At 33.9% G+C, this 14040-nt stretch overlaps 2 protein-coding genes across 2 annotated transcripts; both read left to right on the top strand.

The window, feature by feature from the left end:
* The first annotated feature begins 1805 nt into the window (after positions 1 to 1805).
* Positions 1806 to 2934, top strand: LOC108360900 (uncharacterized). Its single transcript, XM_017613361.1, has 2 exons — positions 1806 to 2089; positions 2153 to 2934. Exons 1-2 carry the CDS (start codon positions 1903 to 1905, stop codon positions 2521 to 2523), a joined length of 558 nt encoding a protein of 185 aa, XP_017468850.1. The 5' UTR covers positions 1806 to 1902; the 3' UTR covers positions 2524 to 2934.
* A 9255-nt stretch (positions 2935 to 12189) lies between these two features.
* On the top strand, positions 12190 to 13030 carry LOC108360898 (putative nuclease HARBI1). The gene is made up of 3 exons (XM_017613359.1): positions 12190 to 12380; positions 12445 to 12589; positions 12654 to 13030. The coding sequence occupies exons 1-3, from the start codon at positions 12213 to 12215 to the stop codon at positions 13028 to 13030; spliced, it is 690 nt and encodes a 229-aa protein (XP_017468848.1). The 5' UTR covers positions 12190 to 12212.
* Positions 13031 to 14040: the final 1010 nt, after the last annotated feature.

Raw genomic sequence — 14040 nt, forward strand, 5'->3', positions numbered from 1 at the left:
GTATTACTTCGTAAGCATGAATGTGTATTTATTTATACATGTAAATGGTGTTTATTTTTTTACTTTTGTTTACCACAAACTGTGAAAAAAGAGTATCCTTTGATAAAAAAAGCTAGTGCTTTTAGTGCGGTAAAACGCTCTTTTTCCAAGGTTTGGTGCTTTTTGAAACTGAAAAGTTGGCAACACTGTGTTTAATGGCTCAATGAGAGAATTGAGCACTACACGCAGTGTTGCCAACTTTTCATTTTCAAAAAGCACCAAAAACTTGTAAAAAAAGCGTTTTATCACACTAAAAGCACCAAATTTTTTTGAATAAAAAGATGCTTTTTTCATAACAGTTTGTATTTAACAAAAGCAAAAAATTAGGAATATTTACAAGAATACATACATAAATCAATACACAAAATTTTTCGCTTATAACGATTGAATAGCCTCTACACATGCTATGATGACTCATACGTACGACGTAATATCGAAGTACTGCGCATTAAAACTGATATATCTCGAGAAAGAAAAATCGAATCGCAACAAATGAAAATGATGCCATAAGTAGAAATGAGCAAAAAATGTGATGTTTTCCTTATATAACCTGAGGTTAGGATATCTCAAAATTCTACTTGAGGTTAGGATATCTCAAAATTCTAGTGCTAAGCAATTGTGCGGCCAGATTTGGATTCAGCACCAAGAAACGGTTTTTTTTATTCAGGTGGTAAAAACATCAAAATTTGCACAAATAATTAGAGAAGAAAAAGAGAAATACTTAACTTACGCGAATAGAATTCAAAAAGATGGGTTTGTAACTTCAGCTTTTTATCAATCATGGTTATATTTTAGTGCATTTAAATTTGTAGATTCTTGTAAATTCAGTTCTGCCACAGCTTTAAATATTTCAGGTTTTACCTATCTCGGAGGAATTTTAGTTCAGAAAAAAAGCACTAAAAAAGGCACTAGGCACTAGGTATTTTTTTTTGGCGTTTTAGTTTTCAAAAAGCACTAAATCTAGTGCTTAAAACACCAAGTTGGGAACTGTGACTACACCAATGCAAATCATCAGAGAACTTAGTCATTGTACATGCTCTCGCTTTGTGTGCCGAGCGTAAAATAGTGTTAGTGCACAGGCGTGAATATTCTGCAATGAATAATATCCACTAACACTATTTCTTGTGTTATTCAACCAATTACTTAAAAACACGAATAATTGCAGTTCCCTGGTATGTATTTACATTTGCATTAGTTGATCAGCCAGAGATCAAAACATTTAAATGGGACACAAGAGCAGTTAAATATTTCATCGAAATGTATATGGAGAGGAAGGACAAGTTCCGGGACCCAAAAATTAAGAAAAAAACGTTGTGGTCCGAAATGGCGCGGGTCATGAACCTAGCTGGATATAATGTAGATGAGGACATATTGGACCGCAAGATACGCAACATGAAGAAAACTTACAAATCCATTAAGGACAATAACAGCAAAAACAGTACAGGTGAGTTAAGTAAACCCTATGCTCATAATAATCCTTTATGTAGTTTTTGTATTTTTTTTGCAGGCAGAGGTCGTGTTACNGGTATTTTTTTTTGGCGTTTTAGTTTTCAAAAAGCACTAAATCTAGTGCTTAAAACACCAAGTTGGGAACTGTGACTACACCAATGCAAATCATCAGAGAACTTAGTCATTGTACATGCTCTCGCTTTGTGTGCCGAGCGTAAAATAGTGTTAGTGCACAGGCGTGAATATTCTGCAATGAATAATATCCACTAACACTATTTCTTGTGTTATTCAACCAATTACTTAAAAACACGAATAATTGCAGTTCCCTGGTATGTATTTACATTTGCATTAGTTGATCAGCCAGAGATCAAAACATTTAAATGGGACACAAGAGCAGTTAAATATTTCATCGAAATGTATATGGAGAGGAAGGACAAGTTCCGGGACCCAAAAATTAAGAAAAAAACGTTGTGGTCCGAAATGGCGCGGGTCATGAACCTAGCTGGATATAATGTAGATGAGGACATATTGGACCGCAAGATACGCAACATGAAGAAAACTTACAAATCCATTAAGGACAATAACAGCAAAAACAGTACAGGTGAGTTAAGTAAACCCTATGCTCATAATAATCCTTTATGTAGTTTTTGTATTTTTTTTGCAGGCAGAGGTCGTGTTACCTGGGAGTATTTCGACGCTTTTGAAGAGATATTTGCAAGTGACCGTACCGTGAATTGCGGTCCAGTTTTGTCCTCAATGGCCATCAGCGATGTTGATGTGTCGCTGAAGTCATCTGCGTTGTCCAGCACTACGTCTTGCATTCCTTCCTCTCCACTATCTCCAGACGAAAACGAGCCCCCGCAAAAATTACAAAAGACAGTTGCGGCGAAAAGCATGAGCTCTTTGCATCACATGGGGAAAAAAATATTAGAAGTGGAAGAAAGAAAAGCTGCCGCAAGTGAAGATTTAAATGGAGTACTGAGGGAAACCAATAAATTGCTGCAAGATCGCAACGAATTGCTGCGTCGATTTTAGAAACATGTAGCGCAGAGGAAAAAGTATACATACTTTGGAAAAGCCATTTTAGGGTCTCAATAATAATATTGATGAACCAGTAGTATCACAGTCAAACCTAAGAGGCTGTTGTAGTTTAAACAATTCCTTTCTTCAGAGACCTATAGTAAAATTTTGAAAGATGAGAAGTAGGTTATTTAACCCCTTCCATTATTAAAAACAGGTAAGTTATGCTGCTAAACCGAAATTGTTCCATAATTTCATTTTAAATATTTTTTTTTTCTACATTTTACTATAGGTCTCTGAAGAAATTGTGTTTGAAATCAATTTATTCACAAAAATGCTAGTAACATTATTTAATTTCTGTAGCTGAATTCTTATGTAAACAATTTTTTTTTTTTTTGTTTATAAACGAAATGTGTTTTAATTTGTAGTGAACCACACAAGACTATGTACACACAAAGTATGACAAGTATCTTAATTTCATTTCGCTATTTTTTCATAAAAATATAGTTCATCTTTCAACAAAAAACTAAGTTGCATAATTTTTGTGCAAAGCTTACAAAAATTCAATAAACTTACATACAAAATTTCAATTACTTAATTTGATTTTTAGATAACTGTAGAGTGTGCAGTTTTGTTGGATATTAAATTTTAGTGTAGTAAAGTGTAAGTTTCTGAAAAATCCTTAAATTTTGATATTTTTTATGGAACGGTGTATTCCGTTTTTCTGTTTAAAAAAATTTTCGCATGACAACATTAGCGAAAAAATTATCAAAAATCAACGGGATTTTTAGAAATTTCAAACTTGCACTTTACTAAACTAAAATTGAATATCCAACAAAACTACACACTCTAAAGTTATCTCAAAATCTCAATAAATAATTGAAATGGTTTAGGCAACTTTATTAAATTTTTTTAAGTTTTGTAAGTTATTCAGCTTAGGCTTTAGGTTTTTTGTTGTAAGATGAACTATGTTTTTATGAAAAAATAGCGAAATGAAATTAAGATAATTGTCATACTTTGTGTGTACATAATCTTGTGTGGTTCATTGCATTTTTGTTTTCGTAATTAAAACGTGATTTAATTTATGTTTTCTAAAATTAAATGACATGTGATTTATTTTATGCTGAGGAAAAGAAAAATACAAAAAAAGGGAGTGCGTCTGGGCCACACTGTGGAATTGAAACCCCCCGTTCGGAAATATATGGGTATGTACAATACACGCAGCCACAATTAAATTCCGAGTTGGAACTAAGTTGCGCAAATTGACCATTATCAGGGGAAACTTCCATCGGTTCATTTACAGTCATATTCAAATTGCTTTCGTCTACGTTTTGATCTTCACTTGATTTTGGTTGCCGCCTTAGTATTCATATTCGTATTTTTCTCTGCTTTTATTTCTTTCTAAGACTCTCTTAGTCTTAGCTTTATTCCTCTGGGCAGCATATTTTAATATTTCAATCAATCTTTTTGAAGGCAGAAATATAGAAAGAGGAAACTAATGCATTTCCAAGATGATTTATTTCAAAAATTCTGTAAAATATTTTTTAGTTTTAATCAATAAATGTAAGTTTGGATGTGTAGTGGGCCAAACATAAATTGAGAGGTGATATTTTAGCAAGTTATGGCTACTTTTGTTTAGTTTAAAGTTAATTTTTTTTTTATGAAGGTATAACACATTACCTAACCAAAACCATATCAATCCAAATTTCAGACTGCAAAAATTATAAAATTCTGGAAAGTTTCACCGAAATTTCAAAATTTTTAACCAGCATCTTTAGAAAAAAGGGTTTGTATGCAGTTTTGTAGTCCATAAAGTGCTAGTTTGAAGTAGGTAGAATGTCGATGTTAAGCACTTTTTTCCATACGAAGTATGTTCGATACGTTTCTTATATGAATAAAATGAGCATCACCCCTTTAATGGACTACAAAATTGCATACAAAAACTCTTTCTAAAGATGCTGATTAAATATTTTGAAATTTCGGTGAAACTTTCCAGAATTTTTATAATTTTTGAACAGTCTGAAATTTGGATTGATAGGGCTTTGGTTAGGTAATGTGTTTTACTTTCATACAGAAATAGTAAACATGGAATAAATTAAACAAAAATAACTAATAAATAATTAACTAACTAACAGTAACTAATAATAATAACAGTAATAATAATAATAAATAATTTTAAAATGTCACGTCCCAATTTATATATATATGTACATATGTACATATGTATTTAAAGCAAGAAAACAATTAGAGAAGCGCCACTACAGCAATGCTTCTGCAATGGAATTTCTCTTAGATGCAGCAGAATTCTCCTCGTCTACAGCTTCGTTTGCAATTTCGTTAATTTCCTAAAGGGTTGGTGCATGCTCGTCTATACGTTCAAAGTCCACCTCATTTCTATTTATTAAAAAATTATGTAAGGTGCATGATGCTGAAACTATCTAATTTGCTATTTCTGGAGTACTTATGTCTAAATATTTGAGTCTTCTAAATTTTCCTTTCAACAAGCCAAAAGCTCGTTCATAATTGAGCGACATGTGCTTAATTTCACGTTATAGTTATGTTGTTGTGTAGTTAGTTGGCCATTATCACGAAGAGGAGTCATCACGTTTTGTAACAAAGGGTAGGCTGAGTCACCTACAAGATGTAAATGTGGAGGCAGCAGTGGTGATTTGGTGCAATTTAATTTTGCGAAAATTTCGCTTTGCCTAAATACTCTGGCGTCATGCATTCGTCCAGGCGCTTTATGATCGCAGGTACCTTAAAATATTAAATATTTTAATATTACACGTTTTATTTATTACTGTAATGGACGGAGCATATAGAAACCTTGAAGAATTATGGAGTGCATTCTTTGTCGGTTATAGAAATCCGTGGGATTGCCTATAGGAGCTTTAATTGAAATATGGCATCCATCAATTGCCCAAACAACCTCGGGAAAACCATGCGAGCGCCTTTGAAATATTGAACCCTATTTGTTGCTGTCAGTTCGGTTAGGGAACTTCACATAAGTTGGAAGCATATCAGCAAGCGTAGACAAGATTTCTCTGAAAACTTTGTAGGCCGTACCTTTTGCGAACCCAAAACGATCACCGGTTGCAAGAAAACTCTCTTGTTTCGCCAAAACCCAGATTGTAAAAATTACCTTTTTCGGCAAATCAGCGAAGTAATCACTTTTTCCGGAAATCTTGTTTCCTATTATGCGCACTAGCTCCTAAAAAGTTATTGAAAATGTTATGCATACATATGCAAATATATAAGACACAATTTTTCATACATTTCAATATAACTTACATCACATGTACCAAGAGACATTCTGAAATGATCTTTAAATAAATCATCGGAATATTGAGGAACTACTACTTCATAGTAGTCCTTATTCCGGGCTTTTTTATGACGCTCCTCCCTCTCGAACAAATCCATTGCACAGTTGTTGTCCATTACGTTATCAATTACACTTGAAATAACGCCTTCCACATCACTCAAGAAAAACTCCATTATAAATCCTGTGCTATCCATATTTCTTGCTTAATATTTTTTTTTGTGCTGTTTCATTTAATTTTGCTTGTTTAAAAATGTCAGCTGTTCGTTTGGCAGTTTATGTATCATACCGTTTCTAAGACGTAACTGTTGAACTCAACAGTTGACAGCATTTCAGCAACAGTTGAGGTAAACAGTTGCGTCTTAGAAACGCGCCCATTGTTTACTAGTATATATGACATTGTTTACTAGTATATGTAAAAGAAAAACTCCATTATAAATCCTGTGCTATCCATATTTCTGGCTTAATATTTTTTTTTTTTTTTGTGCTGTTTTATTTAATTTTGCTTGTTTAAAAATGTCAGCTGTTCGTTTGGCAGTTTATGTATCATACCGTTTCTAAGACGTAACTGTTGAACTCAACAGTTGACAGCATTTCAGCAACAGTTGAGGTAAACAGTTGCGTCTTAGAAACGCGCCCATTGTTTACTAGTATATATGACATTGTTTACTAGTATATGTAAAAGAAAAACTCCATTATAAATCCTGTGCTATCCATATTTCTGGCTTAATATTTTTTTTTTTTTTTTTGCTGTTTTATTTAATTTTGCTTGTTTAAAAATGTCAGCTGTTCGTTTGGCAGTTTATGTATCATACCGTTTCTAAGACGTAACTGTTGAACTCAACAGTTGACAGCATTTCAGCAACAGTTGAGGTAAACAGTTGCGTCTTAGAAACGCGCCCATTGTTTACTAGTATATATGACATTGTTTACTAGTATATGTAAGGTCAGACCCTAACAAGGGGATTGCTTTACGCATGGCCAGCTATGTATACGTACTGAGCAGTGTGACCGTTTTGATCCAAGTGGATCAAAAGTGATACATTTTTCGATGAATATTTGAGAGATACTTCTTTTTAAATTTTGATACTTATTCAATCGTGTGAAAAAATTTCCCGTAGAAGCGGAAAACCTTGCCAGAGATGTTTACAATTTCGTCGCACATAGTGCTTAAAGGGTGCATGAATTTGCCGTGTTTCAAAACTACGTTGGTGCTAAAAATCTTAAATTTTTTCGTGTCAAACGTTCGCTGGTTATCGCTGAAGCAAACTGTTGATCGTTTACTGTCCCAGTGGAGAGCGTTGCAATTATTTTTCATAAAAATACATTATTTATTTTTTTAAATACAAAACGTATTTAAACTAAAAATAATATTATATAATATATATATAAGCTTATATATATAAGAGTATATATTATAAGCGGCCGCTGTGGTGGAGTGGTAAGCAGTGCGCGCTTCCACTCCGCAGCGCCTGGGTTCAAGCCCTGGCCAAAGCAACATCGCAAAAAATTTAGAAAAAAGGTTTTTTCTTAACAGCGGTCGCCCCTCGGCAGGCAATGGCAAACCTCCGAGTGTATTTCTGCCATGAAAAACAGCTTCTCATTAAAATACAATCGCCGTTCGGAGTCGGCGGAGAACTGTAGGTCCCTCCTCTTTGTGTGACAACATCAAGGCGCACGCCACAAATCGGGTGAGAAACTCGGCCAAACTAACTATATGTGTAAGCGCCAATCTATTATTATTATATTATTATTATTATATATTATAAGACATTTTTGCTGTTTTTAATATACTAATACCCAGTTAAATTGATACATCTAATACCACGTTTATACGTAAGCTATTTGCAAATAAAAGTAATTTGCAAATACCTAACTCACTGTTTATTCGAAGGTGAAAAATTCTTGTTTAATATTGCTTGATTGTAAAAAGGCGATAATATGACCATCGAAAAAGAAAATAAAGTTAAAAATGGCAACGTCTTGATTATAAAAAGGCAATAAGATGACCATCAAAAAAGAAAATAAACCTAAGAATGGCGGCGTCTTGCGCTTATTTGCAAATAGTACCACTAATCAATACTTATTTGCGTGATTTAGTTATTTGCAAATAAAAACTTAACTCAGCGTTTATACGGAAAAGTTTACCATTTTGTAAATTGTTATTTGCAAATAATACGTGGGTATAAACGTAGTATAAGACATTTTCGTTAGTATTATTATACTAATATCAAGTACAACTGATACTTGCACCTTTTTTGCAATCAATAAATGTTAAATTGTTTTGAAAAAATATTGGTTTTATTCCATATTGATACTTTGATACTTAAAATAAAAAAGTGATACATATTGATACATTTTCAGTCTATTTTCTGCTACAATTTTTCACAAGCCCGCGGTCACACTTGTACTGAGTAGAGCATTATCTTGCCAAAATACCACAGTTAAAGTTAAATACCAATGCATGTGGTTTTTAGAATAAAGAAATATGCAGATTTTTTAGACCACGGAGCACTCCGAATTTCGAGGATTATTGCTAGTTTCCTTTATTATAAAAAACAAACAATTTTTAATGGCACACAAATATGGAGGAAAAATAATAAAACCAGAGATGCTCAACAAACTATGGCTGCGTTTCTTTATACATTCCGGATAATCCCATTTCACAGCCGGAATAAACAGAATGTTTTTGAAATATACGTTAACATATCATCAGGAACGTTCTAAAGAATAAGTAAACAAAAAAGTTTATTCCAAACGTTCAGAATGAATAAAGAAATGCAGCCTATATGAATCGATTCCGTTTTGTTGATGCGCAAAAATAACTTATCAAAATAATTTCGTTTCGGAGCTAAATTAACGAAATAAAACTCAATCGTTAACGTTGAAACGAAATAAGTCATCAATCGTTAAGATCGAAACAAAATACATCAACGAAAAGATGTTCTTGTATGCCATTGCAGAGAACTTAGATAGATAGAGAAGGTGCAAATTGAAAGTGGAAACTATTCGCGGACGAAAAATTAACAGCTTTGGAAAATTTAACCACGGAATGTAGAAACACTTGTTAACAGACAGAAATTCTGTTGAATTTAATATTGATAACATAATAAAATGTTGAGCAACATAAAATCTGCTCTTCTTCGTGTTGCGAGCAAATAAACGGAAATATGGCAAATCTAATTTTCATTAATTTGTAATTTTTGTTAAATTTTTTAACTTGTTCTCGTTTCGTGAAGATGCAAATACAATTTAATAAAATTATAGCTTTGCATAAAATTTACACACATACATATGTACATGTATGTACACTGGCAATAAAAAGTGAGTGCATGGCGTTTTTTGTTTAATATTTGCAATGTTTTTCACGTTAAAATATTTTTGTTATATTTTTATAAAAATGTGGTTCATGCTTTAATTAAAACCTCATAAGTCAAACTTTATACAGAATATAGGAAAATTCAGCGAATTCTAGTCTAAATTTTGACCTGTTTAATCTGAGTTTTTAGAAAAATTTTGAGTACGCAGATAGATCGGTTTTTTAAATCTAGTGGAACAAGATCTAGTTTTAAGCGGCTAAAAAATCGGGTTGATTTTTAATGATTTTCCATTGCTGACGGCTTTTTGCACTTTTTGCCAAATAAAAGGGAATTCCTTGTAGAATAAAGTGCGCGTGACCGTTTGCAAACAAATTAAAAAAAATAGCGCTATATTTTACAAATTGCGCTTGTTATATGCATACAACCGCAAAACCCGTCGAAAATAACAAAAAAATTTTAAGAAAAACGAAAGATGGTTTTCTTTTTTCCCTCCAACGCGTTTCAACGCATTTCGCGTCTTCCTCAGTGAGTCTGGGTTTATTAAACAATAAACAACATGAATTACAATGCAATCAGAACTAATACAATTTGGACATTTTTTCAACTCACATTTAATCTAATAATTACATAAATAAATATCACAGGCGAATGTACATTCTAGAAACTATATTTATGTTTGTATACATAAAATTCATCGTTGCTCTTATTTGTATACGTGTTTGATGACAGCTGTGTAGGCGTTATTTGTTTTGTCCACGTCTTCTTTGAAGTTTATCGCGCTGTCCAGCTTTTGTTGTATACGTAGGCTTTCCAATGTTATTCTCCTCCTTTCTCCTCTTTCCACGTCTAGAATCCTCGTGTTCGCGAAGTCAGCTGTGTGCTTGAATGTCGTGAGGTGTTGAGCCAGGGCTGTTGTCATTTTCTTATTTCTCTCGTCCACCTTATGTTCGTTGATCCTTATATTCAACGCTCGTTTTGTCGTGCCCACGTAGCACGTTGTAACAACTTTAATTTTCTTTGTCTTTGCACATCATTTCGTACAAAACATTGTGTTGTTGCTCTTTCTCAATTTTATCTTTAGTTTTCGTAAATATTCCGTTCAGCGTGTTGTGTGGTTTGTGAGCATATATAATGTTATCGTTTTTAATGATTTTTCTAAGAGCTTGATTATTTGTTAATCCCGGTGTGTATGTTAACCCAATATGTTTTTTGTTTGTATTTTCTACGGTTTATTTTCTGTTGTTAATCGAGGTGCGAATTTTGTTTGCCGTTGTTTCTATTAGCCTTTGTATTGTTTCTTTAGGGTAGCAATTTTTCTCGAGTATAGTTTTTATTTTCTTGTTATTTTCTTCTCTAAATTCTTCGTCACTAAGTATGTGTATTTTTCTGATCAGGCTGGTCGCTGTGTTGATTTTTTGCTTCCACGGATGGTTTGAGTGGAAGTTTATTATTCTACCCGATGCGATCGATTTAGTGTACCAATTGAATTTGATGACATTTTGTCCCTTATGTATTTCAACGTCCAGGAATGCTATTTTGTTGTTTGCTTCCTTCTCTGCAGTAAATTTTATCTTCGTATGTTGTGCGTTTAATGTTGTTAATATATACTCAGCGTTTTTCGATTTTATTATTGCAAATACATCATCTACATATTTGGTTATGGATTTGACATGTATATCATTTTGCTTTAATTCAGCTATGCTGTCGTCAATTATTTTGTCCAACACGATATCTGCTATTATTGGAGATAGTGGATTCCCCATAGGCATACCATAAATTTGTTGGTAAAATGTGTTGTTGTATTTGAAATAATTATTATCGCGTAAACAAAATGTGAGCATCGTCTGGAATTGTCTTTTAGTAATGTTAGTGTGATTCTTCAAATTCTCCCATTTTTTCATGATAGTCTGTATTCAAGAACGATAGAATACAAGATTGCGCATTCACGCAGAATGACATTTGTGGCAATGGGTAAACAAAGAGTATGGCGAAGAACAATGGGTTGACAGTTGTGAATTTGCAGTGAGAAAACGTGTTTTCTTCACGATTCACCAATTTCTCAAGCCATCTTTAAATATAGCAAATTAAGCACAACGTTAACAAAAAATATACAACCACTCTTAAAATGTGTTCAAAAGAATAGGTCTTATTAATTAACTATTTAGAATTTTGGTGTTTGTATAGGTGCCAAAAAAGTGATAATATCTTGTGGCCAAGGCGTCGTGGCGGGCAAACAAAAAAAAAAATGCATTTGGGGGCTTTACCCCTACGGCTGCTGCAATTCAACACACGACACGACATTTTTATAAACCCCTATGCTGTAATCCGAAAGTTCGTAGTTACGAATTCGTAGCTCCGTTCCGAAAATTCGAAAATTGGTATGCTTTGGCAGAAACGTATCTGAAAACGAACGAATCGTATTTGAAAAAGCGTTTCCTTAATTAAGTAAAATATATTGGATTCAGTGGCCGGTGCACTTTTGTCTTAGGAGGAAGAACATGCTGCAGTCAACTGTTGCATTAATATACAAAGGAGATTGCTCGAAACAATTCTGATCCATTTAGCTTAAATGATAAAATGTAAGTTTTATAATAGATTTCACTGATACACACATAAATTAATCGTTTAAATGTTTAAAGATTTGTAAAAAATTTCCGCCTCAACAAAGACGCATTTAAAAGCGTTTTAACAATTATGGAGGAAGAGCTTGGGCGAAGTGTAAAATCATCATCGGTGACTCCTATAAGTAGATTGATGGCAGTTTTGAGATCTTTCGCTGAAGGAAGCTACCAACATGGTGTTGGGAAAGATTTTGATGTGGGGTTGGCGCAATCCACGTTCTCAAAAACATTGACAAAAACTTTAAACATCTTAGAGCGCCGACTGTGCCCAGTATGGATTCAATTTTCAATGACGGAGGAGGAGAATAAACGAGCCAAAATGTGGTTTTACAGGAGATCGCAATTCCCTGGCGTTGTTATGTGTGTGGACGGCACGCACATTAAAATACTTCCTCCTGCAGACGAANAGAGCGCCGACTGTGCCCAGTATGGATTCAATTTTCAATGACGGAGGAGGAGAATAAACGAGCCAAAATGTGGTTTTACAGGAGAACCCAATTCCCTGGCGTTATTATGTGTGTGGACGACACGCACATTAAAATACTTCCTCCTGCAGGCGAACCGTATTTGTACTACAATCGTAAGGGATACTACAGCCTAAATGCAAATGTGGTAAGTAAAACCACAAGAGCAAAGTAATTTTGTACGTGCAATTTATCGTAAATGTATTAAATAGATTTGCGATCACAAGATGCAAATAAGGTGTGTTGATGCTCGGTTTCCAGGCAGTAGCCACGACTCACATGTGTGGAATGTAAGCGCTGCAAAAACCAATTTTGAAGAGAGATATCGGCAAGGAGACAAAACAACTTGGATATTAGGTATGTTATAAGTGGAATGAGAGCAAAACGTGTTAAATATAACTAAAAATATTTTGTTTAACAGGCGATGCTGGGTATCCATTACAGCCGTGGTTAATTACACCATTCCGTTCTCCTGTGGCAGGAAGTCGAGAAAGCGCCTTCAACAAAACGCACAGTAAAGCGCGCAACATAGTCGAGAGAGTCATCGGCGTTTTGAAAAATAGATTTCGATGCCTGCTCAGTGTTAGCCAACTACATTATTCGCCCCAAAAAGTGGTACAAATAATTAATGTGGTATGCGCATTGCATAACATGTGCACCCACTACAACGTGGAAGATAATACGCCTGATATTATGGATGATGAATATGAAGATGTTAATGAAGAGGAAGCGCCATCAGAATTTTCCAGAGAAGCGTCAGTCATACGAATGCGAATTTTGAGATCATTACCTAACTAATGAAAACAATCCCATAACTTTGTACTTCATATTTATTTGATATAAAAAAAAGTAAAATAAATTCAGTTCTTTGTTTTTTTAAATCTAATAGTTTGTACATACAGTGGACCCAAAAAGTATTCGTCGCTTATTGTTTATAAGGAATAGTATAACAATTTTCAATGAAATGCAAAAGCAAACAATGTGTTACTTTTTCCACTTTTATTTTGGAGTAATCCACATGTTTCTACTGTAAAATCAATTTCATGATTTCAATGTATGCTCGAAAGAATCCCGTTATCATTTGCAGTTTACTATTTTGACAGCAAAAAAGTATTCGTCGCTGCGCAAAACGCCGTAAAATAAACATCTTAGATCAGTCGTGTACGTGATTTTCGGCTTGGATGTTGCAAATATTCTTATAATAGTTAAGTTGATGCTAATTTGGTTAAAAAAAATAACTTAAAATGGGAAGAAAAGCAAAAGAAACAACGGTAGAGGAGCGGAGGATTGTTGTGAACCTATTTAAAGACAACAAATCGTATAAAGAAATTAGGGAAATTCTAAAAAGACTTATTACTACTATAAAAAGTATCGTTTACATGTATAAAAATACGAAGACAGTGCAAAACGCGGTTCGCTCCGGTCGCCCTCAAGTCTTAAGTGGCAGGCAAAAAACCAATATCATTCGGAAAGTGAAGAAAAACCCTCGTTTAAGTGCTCCCAAAATAGCAGGCGAGGTGTTAAAAGAACATGGTGTTACAGTATGTCCTAAGACGATAAGAAATGTCATCCATGGCGCCGGCTTTCATGGCTGCACAGCACGAAAGAAGCCATACATAAGCAAGGTAAACAAGCTTAAGAGATGGGAGTTTGCCAAAAAATATCAGCATGAACCCATAGACTTTTGGAAACGGGTCATTTTTACTTTTGAAAGTAAGTTTAATATCCATAAGTCAGACGGAAAGGTTACAGTATGGAGGAAACAAAATTGTGAGTTAGAAAAGCGAAATATGGTTGGCGCAGTGAAA

This window comes from Rhagoletis zephyria, unplaced genomic scaffold (assembly GCF_001687245.7).
Source record: "Rhagoletis zephyria isolate East Lansing unplaced genomic scaffold, Rhagoletis_zephyria_1.1 Rzeph_scaffold_00649, whole genome shotgun sequence".
Taxonomy (NCBI): domain Eukaryota; kingdom Metazoa; phylum Arthropoda; class Insecta; order Diptera; family Tephritidae; genus Rhagoletis; species Rhagoletis zephyria.

Bases quoted from the DNA above. Each gene is read 5' to 3' on its own strand.
- LOC108360900 (XM_017613361.1), top strand. From the start codon at position 1,903: ATGTATATGGAGAGGAAGGACAAGTTCCGGGACCCAAAAATTAAGAAA. The intron at 2,090-2,152 runs GTGAGTTAAGTA...TTTTTTTTGCAG, and splicing joins TAACAGCAAAAACAGTACAG to GCAGAGGTCGTGTTACCTGG.
- LOC108360898 (XM_017613359.1), top strand. From the start codon at position 12,213: ATGACGGAGGAGGAGAATAAACGAGCCAAAATGTGGTTTTACAGGAGA. The intron at 12,381-12,444 runs GTAAGTAAAACC...TGTATTAAATAG, and splicing joins ACAGCCTAAATGCAAATGTG to ATTTGCGATCACAAGATGCA. The intron at 12,590-12,653 runs GTATGTTATAAG...TTTGTTTAACAG, and splicing joins CAAAACAACTTGGATATTAG to GCGATGCTGGGTATCCATTA.